The sequence below is a fragment of the Anolis carolinensis genome, unplaced genomic scaffold (genome assembly GCF_035594765.1).
Source record: "Anolis carolinensis isolate JA03-04 unplaced genomic scaffold, rAnoCar3.1.pri scaffold_12, whole genome shotgun sequence".
Classification (NCBI taxonomy): Eukaryota; Metazoa; Chordata; class Lepidosauria; order Squamata; family Dactyloidae; genus Anolis; species Anolis carolinensis.
Genome location: NW_026943823.1, coordinates 6,546,323 through 6,567,193, shown reverse-complemented (window position 1 = coordinate 6,567,193; position 20,871 = coordinate 6,546,323). Strand labels below are relative to the sequence as shown.

The 20,871-nt window shown below is 42.2% G+C and overlaps 1 protein-coding gene across 5 annotated transcripts in view; it reads left to right on the top strand.

Annotated features, from left to right (window-relative positions):
* The window catches only part of pcdh19 (protocadherin 19), a 420,594-nt gene that overhangs the window by 216,764 nt on the left and 182,959 nt on the right, over positions 1 to 20,871 (top strand). For 2 of the 5 annotated variants that reach the window (XM_062964020.1, XM_062964019.1), the window contains exon 6: positions 1,089 to 3,004. The exons of the other annotated variants lie outside the window; for them this stretch is intronic. In XM_062964020.1, the coding sequence (XP_062820090.1) occupies positions 1,089 to 1,678 (590 nt within the window). In that variant the 3' untranslated portion in view covers positions 1,679 to 3,004. Of the gene's footprint in view, positions 1 to 1,088; positions 3,005 to 20,871 lie in introns of those variants that run through there. 5 annotated transcript variants of the gene reach the window in all.

The following is a 20,871-nucleotide window of genomic DNA, read 5'->3' as shown; positions in this document are numbered from 1 at the left end:
AATCATGGTTTTTGGACTTCCGCTCCCGGCAATCTTTGCCATTGGTTATGTTAGTCAAGGCTGCTGGGTGTTGTAGTAGTGTCATCCTCATTCTGTGGTAGGGTTGTGGTATGTTTTCCGGGCTGTATGGGCATGTTCCAGAAGTATTCACTCCTGACGTTTCGCCCACATCTATGGCAGGCATCCTCAGAGGTTGTGAGGTATGGAGAAACTCAGCAAGGAAGGTTTATATATATCTGTGGAAAGTCCAGGGTGTGGCAAGAGTCCTTTGTCACTGGGAAGCCAGCATTAATGTTTCAGTTAATCACCCTAATTAGCATTGGAAAGGTTTTGTCTCTTGCCTGGGGGCATCCTTATTTATTTATTTATTTATTTACAGTATTTATATTTCGCCCTTCTCACCCCGAAGGGGACTCAGGGCGAATTACAATGAACACATATATGGCAAACATTCAATGCCAACAGACAAACCACATACATTAGACAGACTCAGAGGCATTTTTAACATTTTTCCAGCTTCACGATTCCGGCCACAGGGGGAGCTGTTGCTTCACCGTCCAGTAGTGGCTGTACTTCCTCATTCCTTTCCTCGTGTTTTGCTGGCAGTTTTATGGTGTTGTAAATTAGCCTCCCGCATAAAGCGTCCCTAAATTTCCCTAATTGACAGGTGCAACTGTCTTTTGGGGCTGCATAGGTCAACATCAAGCCGGGGCTATTAATGTTCGGAGGCTTAACCCAACCCGGGCTTCGAACTCATGACCTCTCAGTCAGTAGTGATTTATAGCAGCTGGTTACTAGCCAGCTGCGCCACAGCCCGGCCCCCTTTGTTCAGTCATTAGCTGCCCTCTGCCCTCAGAGTGTTGGTTCCCATCTTTCCTGCTTCTTGGCAGGGGGTTGGACTGGATGGCCCATGAGGTCTCTTCCAACTCTACTATTCTATGATTCTATGATTCTACTGTTTTGATTTTAGAGTTCTGAATGTCACTTCGTTCTGCGTTCCACTGATTCCATCCATGCGTAAATTACTCTGACAATCATAAGCCCTTCTTTTTTTCTCCTTTCCCTTTTCTGTCGACCTCTCTCCATAGATCAGAGTGAAGGGTTTCACTGCCGGGAAGAGTGTCGGATCCTCGGCCACTCTGATCGCTGCTGGATGCCCCGGAATCCGGTCCCCAGCCGAGCGAAATCCCCCGAGCACGGAAGAAACGTCATGTCCCTTTCTATAGAAGCCACCACGGTGGATACGGAGCTTTACGAAGACTGTGGCGCCAAGAGGACTTTTGCGACGTTTGGCAAAGACGGCAGCGAGCCCGTCTCCGAAGAGCGGGGCCCGGCCAACGCGAAAGGTAAAAGGACAGTGGATCTCCCCCTGTGTAGCCCCAAAGTGAACGGTGCCGTCCGGGAGGCCGGGAACGGCTGCGAGGCCGTGAGTCCCGTCACGTCGCCCGTCCACCTGAAGAGCCCCTTGTCGAGCAAATCGGTGTCCTTCAACAAAACGCACTGCCCGGCAAACCGTGACCTGGAATCGTTTGTAAACAATGGCCCTTCTCGGCCCATGGAGGCAGAGCCGAGAGGCGCAGACAGTGAAAACATAATGCATGAGATTAACCCTCTTCTGCAAGAATGTAGAGAGAAAGACTCGCCCGGCGTGAAGAGGCTAAAAGACATAGTACTCTAAGCCACGCCGGAGAGGAGAGGCGGGCACGCGGGGCGGGGGGTCGGTCCAGGGCGTATGTATTGTTTTTAACAGCTTACTGATGGTTCACACATTTGCTGTAATTTAAAAGCTTTCCCCTAAATGTATTGTTTATAAAATGAAGCTATCCTTCATGTGACAATCCCACTTGGTTCAACGGGGGGCAGGGGCGTTGGTCAGAGCAAAGCGAGCACCATTCCTTCCCCCGGTTTTCCTGTGTCCGGAGTGGCCGAACGGAGTGGAAGTATTGTCGACAAAGTATTTTGAATTTTATATATTTTTGTAGCTCAAAACCTCTAATGTGAAATCCCATTCTATATCAAGAACTGAGTTGAAAAGCATACAACGAAACAGCCACCAATGGGCTGTCCCATTTTTCGTGGCACAACAACAAATTCCGGTTTGGGTATCCGAGCTCCTCGGAGCCGTGGCTTGTGAGTTTTCACCCTAAACCCGAGCTAAATTTCTGCTTTTCGGATGTTGCTCTTTTGCAACGAACCGCCCCTGCCTTTAGAATCCTTTTGCTGCCACTTGCTTCTCTGTACTATTATTGTATTTGGTATTGCAAAATTCCTGTATGTCTAGTGATGGAAAAGGCTTTGAAGTTTCTCGGTTCCTTTTTTTGGGTGGTGGTTTTTCTACAAACAAACAAACAAAACAAAAAAACCGTAAAACTCGGGAAAAATGCAAAATTTAGAGTGAGTCTTGTCACTGCTTGTCATTTTGCCAACTGTTTCTCTTTCTTTCCCCATCATTGTGCAGCGTTTCTTTCCCGTGTCATTTCGGGGTTATTCTGGCATCTCATTTGCAACTGTCAGATACACATGCTGAAATTTTTATGAAATCATTTCTTTTTTTTCTTCTTCTTCTTTTTTTCCCCTTGCAGTCTCAAGGAAGTATGAAGCATAGTTTCTCTAAAAGTAACACTGATTTCCAGGAATGAATGTTTTCTGTTTTTTAAAAACTATATCGGAAGCAGAAGAGGGGAAGGGTGCTTTTCAGCTTAATGCGTGTTCACTGCCACACGTGTGCAAGCATTCCATGACTTAAAATATTTATGCTGTGTTTAAATGCATTTGCCCCATTCATTCTCCCATTGCCAGACCAGTGATGCTCATCTCCCATGGTCTGTTAGTGTTGGCTATGCTGGCTCAGACTTATAATTCTAAATGTTTATATGGGCTGACATGCATACGTAGAGTCCTGGCATTTTATAGTCTTTTTCTTAAAGGCATTGTTCCTGATTCAAACTCTTCTAATTGTGTTTGTTGAAGGTTGTAAATATAAATAAACAGAAGCTTTGCCACAGTTTCTGAATCAAGATAAACCCTGCAACATAATAAAGTGTCACTCAGGCTTGTGTAACAAGTAACAGTATCTTTACTTTAGTTCAAAAGATCAAACAGGGCAACAATATATACAACAGTATCTCTGTTTTCACACAGAGAACATAGGGAATAAATTCCCTGTTTCCTCTAAAATAAGACATCCCCAGAAAATAAGACCTAGTAGAGGTTTTGCTGAATTGCGAAAGTAAGACCTAGCAAAGTTTTTGTCTGGAAGCATGCCCGCCGAACAGAACAGCAGAGCATGCAGGATCGGTAAATGTACGTACCATAAAGTGCTGTACATGGAAATATTAGTAGTAACAAGAAATTCTTGATAGGATTCAGTTTGGTTATGCTGGTTTATGATGACAACTACTGCACAGTAAATAATAAATGTTCATTTTTTTGTTCAACAATAAATGTGAATTCTTCCTGGAAAAATAAGACATCCCCTGAAAATAAGACCTAGTGCATCTTTGGGAGCAAAAATTAATATAAGGCACTGTCTTATTTTCAGGGAAACACGGTAGTCCCTTTAAACAGTCTTTAAATATGCCTAGAATCATAGAATCATAGAATAGTAGAGTTGGAAGAGACCTCATGGGCCATCCAGTCCAACCCCCTGCCAAGAAGCAGGAAATCGCATTCAAAGCCTCATTTGCCTTATAAATAATCAGACTTTGGAGAGTTGGCAGTCATTTCCTTCCTGACCATTTCCAGTCAGCACTCTCTTCACTCTCCGAGGTGAAAGTGACAATTAAAACCGTTTGTCTCCCAAGCTAGAGACAGCAGCCAATCAGAATTCTGACTCCTGGCTGGCTCATCCAATCAGCTGTCGACACATGCCTTTCCAGTCAACTCATTACATCATGGTGCCTCTTCACAAATCCTCACAGTGTTTATGTCGGCGCAGTTCAGTTTCCTCTCTTTCTCAAGGTGAAGGCAGTCATGGTTCTCCAGATGTTGGGAAGATCTACTCACATTTGCATGTTTTCGAACTGCTAGGTTGGCAGGAGCTATTATTATTTTATTTACGTCATTTCTGTCCGCCTTTCTCACCCGAAGGGACTCAAGGCGGCTTCCAAATCTGGCAAAAATTCAATGCCAATAAAACAACAATACAATCCCATAAAACATAAAGCAGTTAAAAACAATTCACATCAGGCATTAAAACACATGAAACAGTCTACAAAACTTAAAAACATATAAAATACATAAATCAATTTGTCCGAAAACCTTAATCCAGACGGTGTCGAAGCCGTGAAATCTTATTTGTTAAACGCTTGTGTACATAGCCAGGTCTTTAGTTTTGGCCTCCAAATCCGCCATTGATTTATACACAAATGTATATGTCTCAGGAAATGAGATATACAACAACAACAACAACAACAACAACAACAATTTATTGATTAGCCAGTTGGGCTTATCAAGGACAGAATATACAAAACAACATACAAAGAACTTGACCTAACCTAACCCTGGTTAGAAGAACTCCTAAAAGATGGCTCTTAAGTGTAGGGTCAAGGTTGGGGCCTCACAGATGGTCCTTTCTAGATAAAGAGACAAACTGGTTCCTTGAGAGAAGCTAGGGCTAACAGTGGGAGCTCACCTTGTCCCACAGATTTGAACTGCATTTAAGAGTATTTTTTTTTTGCCCTGGAACATACTTCTGCAAGTGTCTGAGATCAGTGGGAAAGGAAATATATTGCTGTTTCAACACATGCGCTGCCAATCAACAGAAAAATAATGGTTTCTCGAGAAATAATCTTCCTGGCTCTAACATATCTTGATATAAAAAAAAATTTAGTCACTTTTGATTTATTTAAATTAAAAAAAATGGCGACAGGAAAAAACAGCCTCCAATCTTTATCGTCCTGAAAATCAAATAAGCCGGAGTAATTTCTTTTCTTTAGAAAAAAAAAAAAAAAAACAGGAGAGAAAATGGATAGGGCCTGGCGTTCTGCTTTTCCATGCAGTTCTCTTAATTTATAGACTGTCAGTGTGTTTTATTTGCCCAGTAATTCGGAACTTTGTGTTTTTCAAAAAAGAAATTTGCAATGAAATCACCCCCCTCGCCCACTTCTAATTGATGTGGCTTATTATAAACTCATGGAGACACGGCCGCTTGGGAGATCCAATCCATGGAAATTGCCGGTGCAAAGATGCGGGGAAAATACATTTGTGAAAAACATGCTGTGTGGTCAAAGAATACACACGGATAGGCCCAGGGCTTGTTTCAGAAAGTGGGAACATATCTCTAACCAATTACAAGCCCTTTGGCATTTGTATAGCTTTGTAAGCAAAGACATTGCAGGGTTGCTGTGAGTTTTCTAGGCTCTGTGGTTATGTTCCAGAAGCATTCTCTCCTGACGTTTCACCCACATCTATGGCAGGCATCCTCAGAGGTTGTGAAGTCTGTTGGAAACTAGGCAAGCGGGGTTTATATATCTCCAGAACTCTTGTCTGCTGGAGGCAAGTGTGAATGTTGCAATTGGTCACCTTGATTGGCATTGAATAGCCTTGCAGCTTCAAAGCCTGGCTGCTTCCTACCTGGGGGAATAATAATAATAATAATAACAACAACAACAACACAGTCCTGGACACTTGGGAAGTGTTCGACTTGAGATTTTGTGATATGAAGTCCAGCATGTCTATCTTGTTTGCTGTGTCATAATAAGATAATAATAATAATGATAATGATAATAATAATAATAATGATAATAATAATAATAATAATACACATTGGGTGCTGTGCCAAAAGATCTCAGCCAGCATTTGGAAAAAATAGACATTGACAAAATTACGATCTGCCAACTGCAAAAGGCCACCCTACTGGGATCTGCACGCATCATCCGAAAATACATCACACAGTCCTAGACACTTGGGAAGTGTTCGACTTGTGATTTTGGGATACGAAATCCAGCATATCTATCTTGTTTGCTGTGTCATAATATAATAAAATAATAATAGTAATAATAATAATAATACACATTGGGTGCTGTGCCAAAAGATCTCAGCCGGCATTTGGAAACAATAGGCATTGGCAAAATTACGATCTGCCAACTGCAAAAGGCCACCCTACTGGGATCTGTGCGTATCATTTGAAAATACATCACACAGTCCTAAACGCTTGGGAAGTGTTCGACTTGTGATTTTGGTATACGAAATCCAGCATATCTATCTTGTTTGCTGTGTCATAATAAAATAATAATAACTTTATTTTTATACCCCGCCTCCATCTCCCCGCAGGGACTCAGGGCTGCTAACATGGGGCCAAGCCCAAATTTCCACAATAAACAAAATAAAAATAGAAATATTATATATTCTTTGCTGGGAGGTGTTAACTGGCCCTGATTGTTTCTTGTCTGGAATTCTTCTGTCTTCTGAATGCTGTTCTTTATTTACTGTCCTGATTTTAGAGATTTTTAAACATTGGTAGTCCGATTTTGTTCATTTTCATGGTTTCCTCCTTTTTGTTGAAACTATCCACAAATTGTGGATTTCAGTGGCTTCTCTGTGTAGCCCGACATGGTGATTATTAGTGTGATCCAGCATTTCTGTGTTCTCAAATAATATGCAGGAACACCCTTCTCTAGCAAGCAGTTTTTCATTCATTTCATCTGGAACACATCAGAAGTCAGGTTTCTTTTAATGTTTGGGCCAGAGTATAAAGACGTTGGCGCAGTGTGTTAAACTGCTGAGCTACTGAACTTGCAGACCGAAAGGTCGCAGGTTCGAATCCAGGGAGCGGAGTGAGCGCCCGCTGTTAGCTCCAGCTTCTGCCAACCTAGCACTTTGAAAACATGCAAATGTGAGTAGATCAATAGGTACTGCTCTGGCAGGAAAGTAGCGGCGCTCCATGAAGTCATGCCGGCCACATGACCTTGGAGGTGTCTACGAACAATGCCGACTCTTTGGCTTAGAAATGGAGATGAGCACCAACCCCCAGAGTCAGACATGACTGGACTTAACGTCAGGGGAAAACCTTTACTAAATAATAATAATAATAATAATAATAATAATAATAATAATAATACACCGGCTCTTCGGCTTAGAAATGGAGATGAGCACCAACCCCCAGAGTCAGACATGACTGGACTTAACGTCAGGGGAAAACCTTTACCTTTACTAATAATAATAATAATAATAATAATAATAATAATAATAATAATAATAATAATACTCTTCGGCTTAGAAATGGAGATGAGCACCAACCCCTAGAGTCAGACACGAATGGACTTAACATCAGGGCAAACCTTTACCTTTACTAAATAATAATAATAATAATAATAATAATAATAATAATAATAATACACCGGCTCTTCGGCTTAGAAATGGAGATAAGCACCAACCCCTAGAGTCAGACACGACTGGACTTAACATCAGCAAACCTTTACCTTTACTAAATAATAATAATAATAATAATAATAATAATAATAATAATAATAATAATACTACACCGGCTCTTCGGCTTGGAAATGGAGATGAGCACCAACCCCTAGAGTCGGACACGACTGGACTTAACATCAGGGGAAACCTTTACCTTTACTATAAAGACGTTATACTGACTATGCTCATTGGAGAACATATAAATCAGGACAAGCAACCATGATCTTCCAAGGTTGTTGGATTGCATGTCTGTCCCTTCAGTCCTAGCAAGCATAGCCAACGTTTTGGCGAGAGATCGTGAGAACTGCATCTCGAAGGCCACATGTTGTTCACCTCAATTCTAGTTCATAACATCAGCCATCTTTTGCTTGAGCTGTTTATCCCCGCTGTTATCCAAGACGGGATTGCATTTTTCTCCACTTGTGCCATTTCCACATCATTTCATTGTAGGAAAGTCGTTTTAACGCGTTGCCCTCGCTCCCCTCTTCAGTCTGCAAAAATGTTTCCTACTGTCCATCTTGCTTTTGCTTACCTGTGGAATCAGTTGGGTCTTTTTTTGTCTGCTAGGTACCATGGGGTTTTTCTTTCCAGCAGTGCTTTCTATGCACAGTTGTAATTTAATCAATGCCTATTTTCTGACTGCCTGGCTCCGAGGGTCCCATAACAAGAGCGAATTTAAAGGTTGTTCATTTTGCAAAAGGGGAATGAAAAAGAAAACAAACCTCCCGTGTTTTCCTTTGTTTGCTGGGTCAGCTTTTGGGCAATCCTTTCAATGAGTCAAATCATACTTCATCTTCCCAGGAAAATCAATTTCGGTTGTTGTTTGATTGAAATTTACAAGGTATTGGTTGTGGGGAAAGTTGGTAAAAGATGATTCATGGAGCATTTAACCGTACTGTCGAGACAAGACTGTTGCCATTTCCCTGTGTTCTTGTGAAGCTGGAGATGGCCTGTGATGTGAATCACACACACACACATATTGTGACAAAGTGGATTCTGTTTTGCTTTCTTTCCGGTTTCTTTCTTTTATTCCAAATAGGAAACAAGTTGTAAAGAACACATTATCCAATTAGTATGTTGACATTGCTCTGAAGAGAGGATTTCTTTTTCAAGAAGGGAGAAAAAGAACCTAATTGCAAATGGGGACTTCATTTGTTGATCAATGCGGAGAGAATTGATTATCATGTTGCGGCGTTTCGGTAATCGCTGACCCAATGTAGAAGTTGTTTTCACTTCAGCAGAGGAACCCCAGCAAAAACGTCACCACGGCATTGGTGAGGATGGATTTGCTCCTGGCATCAGCTGATGTTCAGCTGGTTGAAGCTGGGAATGTGTTGCCTTTAGGACCAAGAGCAGACCTGGCGGTGGTTGCCTTCTTCAACCATTGATGGCCACCCAACACCAACCCAACGCTAAGGTCAAAAGTTGTCAAAATGTTGGGACCAAAAGCAGACCTCGCAGTGGTTGCCTTCTTCAACGTTTGATGGCCACCCAACGGCAACCCAATGCTAAGGTCAAAAGTTGTCAAAATGTTGGGACCAAAAGCAGACCTGGCAGTGGTTGCCTTCTTCAACGTTTGATGGCCACCCAACAGCAACCCAACGCTGTCAAAAGTTGTTGAAATGTTGGGAATGTGTCACCTTTAGGACCAAAAGCAAACCTGGCAGTGGTTGCCTTCTTCAGCGACTGATGGCCACCCAATGCCAACCCAATGCTAAGGTCAAAAGTTGTTGAAATGTTGGGAATGTGTTGCCTTTAGGACCAAGAGCAGACCTGGCAGTGGTTGCCTTCTTCAACGATTGATGGCCACCCAACGCCAACCCAATGCTAAGGTCAAAAGTTGTCAAAATGTTGGGACCAAAAGCAGACCTGGCAGTGGTTGCCTTCTTCAACGTTTGATGGCCACCCAATGGCAACCCAACGCTCAGGTCAATAGTTGTCAAAATGTTGGGAATGTGTTGCCTTTAGGACCAAGAGCAGACCTGGAAGTGGTTGCCTTCTTCAATGACGGAAGTCCACCAAATGCCAACCCAACGCTCAGGTCCAAAGTTTTAGAAATGTTGGGAATGTGTCACCTTTAGGACCAAGAGCAGACCTGGCAGTAGTTGCCTTCTTCAACGATTGATGGCCACCCAACGCCAACCCAACGCTCAGGTCAAATTTGTCGAAATTTTGGGAATCTTATGTCAAAGAGACAAGTCACAATGCCACCAAATCTGCGCTGCCTCACCAACTGAGGAACGGTTCCCACGGGACTCAAGTACACTTCGCTTCCTCATGGTTGTCTCTGTTGCTGAACATACGAAGAACAAAAACTTATTGTATATGCTGATATGTATGTTATGTACATTTTCACAGTGATTGAATCATTGTAAACAGGGGGGAAAATGGGGGGGAAAAGAATCACCATGCTGTCTATTTTATGAAGATGATAAAGCAGCTTTATTAAATTATTACAACTCTGTTTCAAAATGATGGTGTACCTGCCACGTTGTTTCTTTTTTCTTTCTTTTTTTAAAAAATACTGATGCAAACTTTTGTTTTCCCCACTTCGATGTGATGATTATTTTTTATTTCTTGGCTCTAAAAAATCAACTGCATTTTAGTATTAAAGACAAATTATTGAATAAAAAGAGAAAATAAGTGTTTGGTTAACTATGCCTTATGTGGGTTTGCTTACTGGGTGAAATAGAGTTGTGTCTGTAAGTTTTTTTTGTTTTTAAATGTGCAAAGTGGTTGAAACTGGTGAAAGGTGAGTGGGTCAACAAAGCACATTTTGCTGCATGGTGCAATGGCTACAATGGTCTTTCCTATCCAAAAAAGCAGTAGGGAAAGCTTATTTCTGTTTTGCTGTGAGTTTTCCATGTTCCAGAAGCATTCTCTCCTGACGTTTCACCCACATCTATGTCAAACAGAGGTTGTGAGGTCTGTTGGAAACTAGGCAAGTGGGATTTATATATCTGTGGAATGTCCGTGGTGGGAGTTTGAGGCAAGTGTGAATGTTTCAATTGGCCAAATTAATTAGCATTGCATAGCCTTGCAGCTTCAAAGCCTGGCTGTTTCTTGCCTGGGGGAATCCTTTGTTGGGAGGTGTTAGCTGGCTCTGATTGTTTCCTGTCTGGAACACCTCCCAACAAAGGATTTCCTCTAGGCAGGTGTGGTGATGTGGCAGGGAGGAATCTTTTTATCCCACCACTGCCACCAATTTGTGGAGATGTCAGGCAGACAGGAAATTTTTTTCTTTATTCTTTCTTATTCTTATTCACATCAGATGGTAGCGTTACTTAGTTTTGAATATAGGTGACAGAGACTTGGATACTGAAGAACAAAAACAAGTTTATTTCAGGCACAGAGCTTAGTGGTTACAGTAACTTCTTTAAAGGCACTTATATAATGGTTGCAAAGTTATTAGCTGATCACTTTGGATCTAACTTGGATTGCTTTCTCTTCCTACTCAGACTCTACAAATAAACCTAAACAAGTCACCTAACTTGATTAATTTAACACCACTAGAGATCTGAGTTCCCCTGGCTTCCCTAACCTGGAACCAGTGTCTTCCCTGTGACTAAAATCACAGACTAAACTGTTTTTTTTAAAACATTCCCTCCTTTTCCTTCAGACGGCAGTTGGCTCCGCCCCCATTACTATGGCAACCTGCCTCCGAATGCTGAGCTGGTTACCATCCCCCACGCACTGGTAACTAATACTTACCCTTTTAAACATAGTTAAACCTGACTTTTTAAAACGAAATTAAACATGACATTTATAAATCAAAATAAAAACACACTTCTTTACAGCAGGAAGCAGGCAGGCTTTGAAGCTGCAAGATAGCCAATTGCAACATTCACACTTGCCTCAAACAGACGAGTTCTTTCTCTCACCCTGGACAGCATTCTCCACCATACTTTATTATTATTTTTTGTGTCGGAAGTGACTTGAGAAACTGGTGTGAGAGAACTGGCCGTCTGCAAGGATGTTGCCCAGGGGACTCCCGGATGTTTGTTTTACCGTCAGCTAGTCACAGGATAATGACTCTTGAAGCCGAAAGTTCCCACAAGGGTCATCTAGTCCAACCCAATGTCATGCAGGAATATACAGTCATAGGACTCCGAAAGGATGTCCATCCAACCTCTTATTAAAGAACTCCAAAATGGAGAATTATCCATCTACATATGCAGTATATTCTGCCAAAAGCTCTGCTAACATTTAGGTGAAATCTCTTCTCTTGTAGTTTGAATGCTCAAACAACTGGAGCAGCAGGAAACATCCCATTCCCCGCATGGGTGAGAGAATAAGTGGAGCCAGGTTCCCGTTGCCATCACCAGAAGGTAAAGCTATACTTGGTGCCTTGGCCACGGGGTGCAGGAAGGTGATTTACATCCCATGGCTAGCAAAATGCCAGCCAGTCCTGTAGAGCTATTACACCCTGAACTACTGTTTCCAACTTTTGTATCTGTTGAAAAAGAAACTTGATGTACACTTCAAAAAACAATGAGCCAACAAATGGTTCGGCTCGGCAGGCTCTTCCTTTATATTCCGTTGGCATTGCATAGAAGAAATGTGACGGAGGCAAATCAGTCTGGCAATCTTCGAACTCCTGCTTGCCCTGGATTTGTGCATTCTGCATATCCTACGAAGCCTCTGTTTGCCATCAGCACAGAGCTGTCTGAAATGTCAGCTGCATGATATCTTTTCCCCTCCCAGTTTCCTGGCCAGCTGTCAACCGCCTGGGTCTCTTCCTGCACATTTTGGGAGCCTTAAAACCATAGCAGGCTTAGATTATTATCACGTCGGTACTGAGGTTTGCATAAATAGCAGGCCTAGGGGAAGAGAGCTCGGGTGAAGATGGGTGATTTATAGACCTCCACAAACAAAAGGATTCCGGAGTCACGCTCTGGCCAAGAGTAACGCGCGAAATGTTATTCCTTCCAAGGACAGCGGTCACGTCAACAAAGGTTTGATTCTGAAGCCGGAGTCACAGCAAATTGACTCGACCGTAACCAAGAGGGCTGCACCTATTTGTGCCAGATGAAGACTGCAGCGCGGTTTCTAATGAGGTTATGATCTATACTCCGGGCACGAAGCATGTCCACAGCTCACTGGTGCGTTGAAACACAGTCAATGTTTACTGGAAAATCTTTAGATTTCATATTTTCAATTACATCCACAAATACATCAAGATGGTACAAGGTGCCAAGGCAGATGTAAAGGGAAAAGTTGGGCTGCAGACATGGTTGTGGATGGAGCAATTCTGCCCCTGATTTGGAGATGAGAGGGAAGGCATTTAGATGGCCATAGAACTAGATCGTAGGAACCCCGGTGGCGAAGTGCATTAAAGCACTGAGCTGGAGACCGAAAGGTCCCAGGTTCAAATCTCGGGAGCGGAATGGGCGCCCACTGTTAACTCCAGCTCCTGCCAACCTATAATAATAATAGTAATAATAATAATAATAATAATAATTTTATTTTTATACCCCACCCCATCTCCCCGAAGGGACTTGGGGTGGCTTACATGGGGCCTAGCCCGATAAAACAATCAATATCAATAACACGACTCTAAAACAATTATACCAGTAAAACATCAATAGCAATAAAACAATCGTTTTGAACCTAGCAGTTCAAAAACATGCCAATGTGAGTAGATCAATAGGTACCGCTCCAGCGGGAAGGTAACGGCGCTCCATGCAGTCATGCTGGCCACATGACCTTGGAGGTGTCTATGGACAACGCCGGCTCTTCTGCTTAGAAATGGAGATGAGCACCAACCCCCAGAGTCAGACATGACTGGACTTAACGTCAGGGGAAACCTTTACCTTTTTAGAACCAGATCAAGACCAGCAAAGGACTGGTTCATGACATGCACATTTCACTTACAGGAAAGTAAGTATATACTCAAGTATAAGCCGACCCGAATATAAGCCGAGGCACCTAATTTTACCACAAAAAAACTGGGAAAACATTGACTCCAGTATAAACCGAGGGTGGTAAATTTCAGAAATAAAAATAGATACCAATAAAATTACATTAACTGAGGCATCAGTAGGTTAAATGTTTTTGAATATTTACATAAAGCTCAAATTTAAGATAAAACTGTCCAACTCTGATTAAATCATTATTCTCATCTTCAATGTAAATGTGCTTATGTATCCTTTTAATAATAATAGAGTAAAATAATACATGTAATGTATTGGAGCCTCCGGTGGCCTAGGGAATAAAAGCCTTGTGACTTGAAGGTTGGGTTGCTGACCAGAAGGCTGCCAGGTTCGAATCCCACCCGGGGAGAGCGCGGATGAACTCCCTCTATCAGCTCCAGCTCCATGCGGGGACATGAGAGAAGCCTCCCACAAGGATGGTAAAACATCAAAAAACATCCAGGCATCCCCTTGACAACGTCCTTGCAGACGGCCAATTCTCTCACTCCAGAAGCAACTTGGTCCTGACTCGAAAAAATATATATACATGTAATAATAATAATAATAATAATAATAATAATAATAATAATAATAATAATAATATACAGGAAAATAATAATGTAATAATAAATAGAAGTAAAATAATAAATGTAATAATAATAATATCAGAATGAAATAATAAATGTATTAATAATAATAAAAATAGAGTCAAATAAATGTAATAGTAGCAACAATAATAGAGAAAAATAATAAATGTAATAATACCAATAATAATAGATGTACCATATATTCTTGAGTATAAGCTGACCCAAATATAAGCCAACCAGGACCCTCACCCGAGTATAAGCCAAGGGGGGCTTTTTCAGTCTTAAAAAAAGGGCTGAAAAACTAGGCTTATACTCGAGTATATACAGTATATGTTATGCATGCAAGAAATCCCAGGTCCAGAATCCTACTCTTTGTCATCAATAAAGAGACTATTACAATATTTGGTGAAGTAAGCAAAGGAGGACCAAAACAAACACCTGGTACTTGGCAAAATATTTTATTCATTCTTCATAGTTTTCCATCAAGCTTTATATTTTTATTGTTTTTGTCCTCCTTTGAGGTTTGTGGCCTACTTTTCTTCCATCATGAAGCTCAAGGATCAAGGTTGCAGGCATAGAATTATGCTTGAGGCGCCATCATGGAGGCAGATGCACAAGGATAATAATAATAACAACAACAACAACTACTACTTTATTTTTGTACTCAATGCGGCTTAAAATAAACACACAGTACAATACAAAATAAAACCATTAGTATAAAAAAACAATTTGAATGAGCCTTGTGCATGGATGTACATTTCCATTTAGTGCCTTGGTTCTTCTTCACAATGTCTTCTAGCACAATTAATGCACACTTCTGCATTTTGAGATCTATATCATAGGTACCCAATGCATAACTTGGACTGTGAAATTCTCCCCACACATTTTATTCTCACTAAACAAACGTATTTTATCTATATATTTTCAAAAAACAGCCAAGGGTCATCATGGCCTAAGATTTAATGGACTAGGATCCATTTCATCCAATGAATAATATCTAAATATATCCTAGCAGATAAATAGTAAAGAGCAGTCAGATGTCAATGAACTTCAAACAGTAAAGATCTGAAGATTTAAAACCTGCAAACGGCTATATATGGAAAATAAGCCTAGTGACCATTCACAACAGCCGTAAGTGGCAATAACAGGATGTAAGTTAGATTTATGGCTGTAATAGACGAGAAGGCCTTTGCCCTTGTTTGCCTTTGCCAAATGAACGGAGTCCAACTGTGTTATTTGATTAGTTCTCATTCAGGCATTTCAATCTGAAGCAAAATTTGAAAAATACTACTGTTTGAGTCTTTATTGCCCCAAAGTGGCAATTTGGTAAACCTTTAGTGACAGCTTGTATAACATGGCACTGTGGACAACTTGTTGCCAGTCTGTGGACAACTTGTTGCCAGTCTGTGGACAACTTGTTTCCAGTCTGTGGACAACTTGTTGCCAGTCTGTGGACAACTTGTTTCCAGTCTGTGGACAACTTGTTGCCAGTCTGTGGACAACTTGTTTCCAGTCTGTGGACAACTTGTTTCCAGTCTGTGGACAACTTGTTTCCAGTCTGTGGACAACTTGTTGCCAGTCTGTGAACAACTTGTTTCCAGTCTGTGGACAACTTGTTGCCAGTCTGTGGACAACTTGTTGCCAGTCTGTGGACAACTTGTTTCCAGTCTGTGGACAACTTGTTGCCAGTCTGTGGACAACTTGTTTCCAGTCTGTGGACAACTTGTTTCCAGTCTGTGGACAACTTGTTTCCAGTCTGTGGACAACTTGTTGCCAGTCTGTGAACAACTTGTTTCCAGTCTGTGGACAACTTGTTGCCAGTCTGTGGACAACTTGTTTCCAGTCTGTGGACAACTTGTTGCCAGTCTGTGGACAACTTGTTTCCAGTCTGTGGACAACTTGTTTCCAGTCTGTGGACAACTTGTTTCCAGTCTGTGGACAACTTGTTGCCAGTCTGTGAACAACTTGTTTCCAGTCTGTGGACAACTTGTTGCCAGTCTGTGGACAACTTGTTGCCAGTCTGTGGACAACTTGTTTCCAGTCTGTGGACAACTTGTTGCCAGTCTGTGGACAACTTGTTTCCAGTCTGTGGACAACTTGTTGCCAGTCTGTGGACAACTTGTTTCCAGTCTGTGGACAACTTGTTTCCAGTCTGTGGACAACTTGTTGCCAGTCTGTGAACAACTTGTTTCCAGTCTGTGGACAACTTGTTGCCAGTCTGTGGACAACTTGTTTCCAGTCTGTGGACAACTTGTTGCCAGTCTGTGGACAACTTGTTTCCAGTCTGTGGACAACTTGTTTCCAGTCTGTGGACAACTTGTTTCCAGTCTGTGGACAACTTGTTGCCAGTCTGTGAACAACTTGTTTCCAGTCTGTGGACAACTTGTTGCCAGTCTGTGGACAACTTGTTGCCAGTCTGTGGACAACTTGTTTCCAGTCTGTGGACAACTTGTTGCCAGTCTGTGGACAACTTGTTGCCAGTCTGTGGACAACTTGTTTCCAGTCTGTGGACAACTTGTTTCCAGTCTGTGGACAACTTGTTGCCAGTCTGTGGACAACTTGTTTCCAGTCTGTGGACAACTTGTTTCCAGTCTGTGGACAACTTGTTGCCAGTCTGTGGACAACTTGTTTCCAGTCTGTGGACAACTTGTTTCCAGTCTGTGGACAACTTGTTTCCAGTCTGTGGACAACTTGTTGCCTGTCTGCCACCTCCCTTTCCCTCATATACACACCACTTTTCTTTCTAGTGACATCACTTCACCTATCAATAGTCAATCCAGACACAATACAGAGGGCCACTTCACTTAGCAACTAGGCTTGTGCATTTTGTCTAAACCTCGATCCATTTCTGCTGGACAAATTCCGGGAGACCCACGGATCCATTTTCGCAGGCTTCCTGAAAACGAGCGGGTTGCAGAATAGTCGTTTCACATCCTCAGCCAAAAGATCTGGCCCATTGGGGGGAATGGGGAACTTACGAGACCCCTCTTTCCGTTCCTGGGATTCTTTCCTTTTTTCCTTTCAAGAGAGCCTAAGTTTGGGCAATGGGCTTAAGGAAGCACTCCTGCTGGGACCCTTTCCTTTCTTTCTTTCAAGGGAGCCTGGGTTAGAAGAACAGTGTTAAGGAAGCATTCTTCCTGGGACCCTTTTCTTAGACGCAGATTGGATAAGTCACTTCATGGCACTCTTCTATTTTGATTGACCCAACAGGCAGGTTTCATAGAGAAACCCTGTGTGAGCAGCACGTGGCAGCCTCTCCGCGCCTCCTGGTGCCGAACAGGTGAGAAGGAGCCATGAACGGCTGCCACGTGGTCCTGTAATGGACAAAAAAACATGATGGCTGAACCCTAGAATCATAGAATCATAGAATAGTAGCGTTGGAAGAGACCTCATGGGTCTGTGTGCCAAGTGTGGTCCAGATCCGTCGTTGGCTGGGTTCAATGCTCTTTGGATGTGGGTGAACTACAACTAGAATCATAGAATCATAGAATAGTAGAGTTGGAAGAGACCTCATGGGCCATCCAGTCCAACCCCATTCTGCCAAGAAGCAAGAAATCGCATTCAAAGCACCCCCGACAGATGGCCATCCAGCCTCTGCTTAAAAGCTTCCAAGGAAGGAGCCTCCACCACAGTCTGGGGAGAGAGTTCCACTGTCGAACAGCCCTTCTCACAGTGAGGAAGTTCTTCCTGATGTTCAGGTGGAATCTCCTTTCCTGTAGTTTGAAGCCATTGTTCCGTGTCCTAGTCTGCAGGGCCGCAGAAAGGAAGCTCCCTCCCTCCTCCCTAAGACTTCCCTTCACGTATTTGTAAATGGCTATCATGTCTCCTCTCAGCCTTCTCTTCTGCAGGCTAAACATGCCCAGTTCTTTAAGCCGCTCCTCATAGGGCTTGTTCTCCAGACCTTTGATCATTTTAGTCGCCCTCCTCTGGACGCTTTCCAGCTTGTCAACATCTCCCTTCAATTGCGGTGCCCAGAATTGGACACAGTGTGATTCCAGGTGTGGTCTGACCAAGGCAGAATAAGAGGGAGCATGACTTCCCTGGATCTAGATGCTATACCCCTATTGATGCAGGCCAGAATCCCGTTGGCTTTTTTAGCTGCCGCATCACATTGTAGGCTCATGTTTAACATGTTGTCCACGAGGATCCCTTACTGTTATAGCCATCCGACAAAGACAAACAAGCTGGATTGGCCAAAGAGAACTGACCACTCCGAATCTATGCACAAGCCTGCCATCAACAGCCTTTGCGGTTCAAACAGACAAACATCTCTTGACTTTTATATAAATAGAAGACTGCATGAAGGATAGTGGGTTTATAAAATAAAGTCCTTGCACTACACCTTCCAGAATATCCCAACCAGCATGAATATAAGTCATTCCAATTAGGCTTTTTCAGGAAATAGTTACGATATATACTCGAGTATAAGCCGACCTGAATATAAGCCGAGGTACCTAATTTTTACCACAAAAAAACCCGGGAAAACATTGACTCCAGTATAAGCCGAGATACCAATAAAATTACATTAATTGAGGCATCAGTAGTTTAAATGTTTTTGAATCTTTACATCAATCTGTAATTGAAGATATGACTGTTCCATTCTGATTAAATCATTATTATCATCTTTTTCAATGTAAATGTGCTTATGTATCCTTTTAATAATAATAGAGTGAAGTAATAAATGTAATAATAATAATAATAATAATAAATGCAGTAAAATAATAAATGTAATAATAGAGTACAATAATAAATATATTAATAACAATAAAAATAGAGTAAAATAAATGTAAAAGTAACAACAATCTATATATATAAAAGAGTGATGGCATCATGGCGACCCACAAAACAACAAAACTACAGGCCCCCCAACCTCGAAATTTGACAACACAACCCATCATCCACGGCTCTAGGTTGATACAACAAAAAGAAAAGAAAAAGTCCTAATTAGAGAGAAAGGAATAATTGCTTTTATCCAATTGCTGCCAGTTAGAAGGCTAAGCTCCTCCAACTTGGTCTCCTAGCAACCCAATAAAAAATAAAAAACACTAAAAAATAATTAAAAACACTAAAAAAATTAATACAATAAAATACTATAATAACAGAAAATAACTAAAAATAATACAAGAAAATAATAAAATATAATAAATAAAAAGATAACTTACAATAAAATTAATTAAAAAATACAAATAACGTCAAATAAAAATTACACAACAATTTTTAACCAATACCACCACCACTTTGCCACAGCAACGCGTGGCCGGGCACAGCTAGTGATAGAGTAAAATGATAAATGTAATAATAATAATTAATAGAGTAAAATAATAAATGTAACAATACCAATAATAATAGAGAAAAATAATAAATCTATATATATAAAAGAGTGATGGAATCCTGGCACCAAGCAAAACAAGAAAACTAAGCACCCCCCAACCTTGAAATTTCACAACACAATCCATCATCCATGCCTTGAGGTTGAAACCACAAAATATCACATCACGAACCTCCACAGGGTCTAGAAAAAACCCAAAAACCGGAGCTATTCAGTGCAATTCCAATGGGCCACAGCAACGCATGGCAGGGCACAGCTAGTATACCATATATCCTTGAGTATAAGCCGACCTGAATATAAGCCCACCAGGACCCTCACCCAAGAATAAACCGAGGAGGGGTTTTTTTCAGTCCTAAAAACGGGCTGAAAAACTAGGCTTATACTCGAGTATATACAGTAATTGTTTTATTAATGCTGCCATTTTATAGATGTTGCCTTATTAGTTCCACTCCTGTGACCCAGTGCAACAGCTGTGAGTGGGTTAGGACTAAGCATCATAGTGCATGATCATCACTGGACATCAGGGCTGAGAACTGATGAGATTTTGAATCAGACCTCTGAGTTGTTTCAGGTAAGGAATGTTGATATTTTTCACAAGTTTAACTGTTTGGCCTCTGTGGTCCTAAATGGCTTAGGACCCTGTGTACCTTAAGGACCGTCTTCTTCCGTACGCAGAGGCGGTCCAACCACCAGGCAATCTAGGCATTTGCCTGTGGCGCCATCGTCCCGGGGGCGCTGTCGAGGTCCCCGGGAGGGTGGCGCCATCCCCCGCCTCCTTCACCTTTGGGATGCACCTTCCCGCCACGGCCCACGCGGCCTGGCCACATCTTGGAGAAGGCAAACGTTCCTGGGCGCTTTGCTGAAGAGAGAAGTGAGCGCCGCTTTTCTCCTCAGTAAAGTGCCCAGAAACATTTGCCTTCTCGCCAGGAAGATGTTCCTGGTCGCTTTGCTGAAGAGAGAAGCGGGCACCGCTTTTCTCCTCAACAAAGCACCCGGCCCCAGGAATGTCTTCCTTCCCGCCCCACGCGACCCCGCTTCCCAGGGGGCGCAAAAATTCCGTTTGCCTACTCCAGAAAATTACATAAGGACGGCTCTGTCTGTACGCTGTATCCAGCAGCTTCTGTTCATCATCTGCCCCACTATTTCAGACCTCTTGGCTTTATGGAGCTGGAAGAGTATGAATATTGCATGGCTAGGAAGCGCTTTATTAGTTTGCTTAGGCTGTCTCTGAGATTTGCGGAGAGATGCACCTGGGACTGCTGAAAGACACATTTGAATACACCGAAATGTATGGGACTCCATCTTTCAGTGTCAGAAGGTTGCCATTGCCTCTGCATAATAAGCCATGGCAAAATGCCCCCGAGTTCCTGCTTGGGGAGCATATAAATATAAGCAAGTAGCGGCATCAACCGAATGCCGTGTTGAATCAACCATGGACATTATTCTAAATTTTCTATTGTGCAGAGGGCAGAATGGCTCTCCCTTAGCCCAGTTTATTTTCCAGTTAAGGACCGTGACCCCCTCCCTCCCCAGGTTCCACCCAATTGCATTGCAACGTGGGCTTTTGGAGCAGGTTGTTATTCTGTCCAGCAGCCCAGCAATTGAGCAGAATCTGATTATAACAACCCCT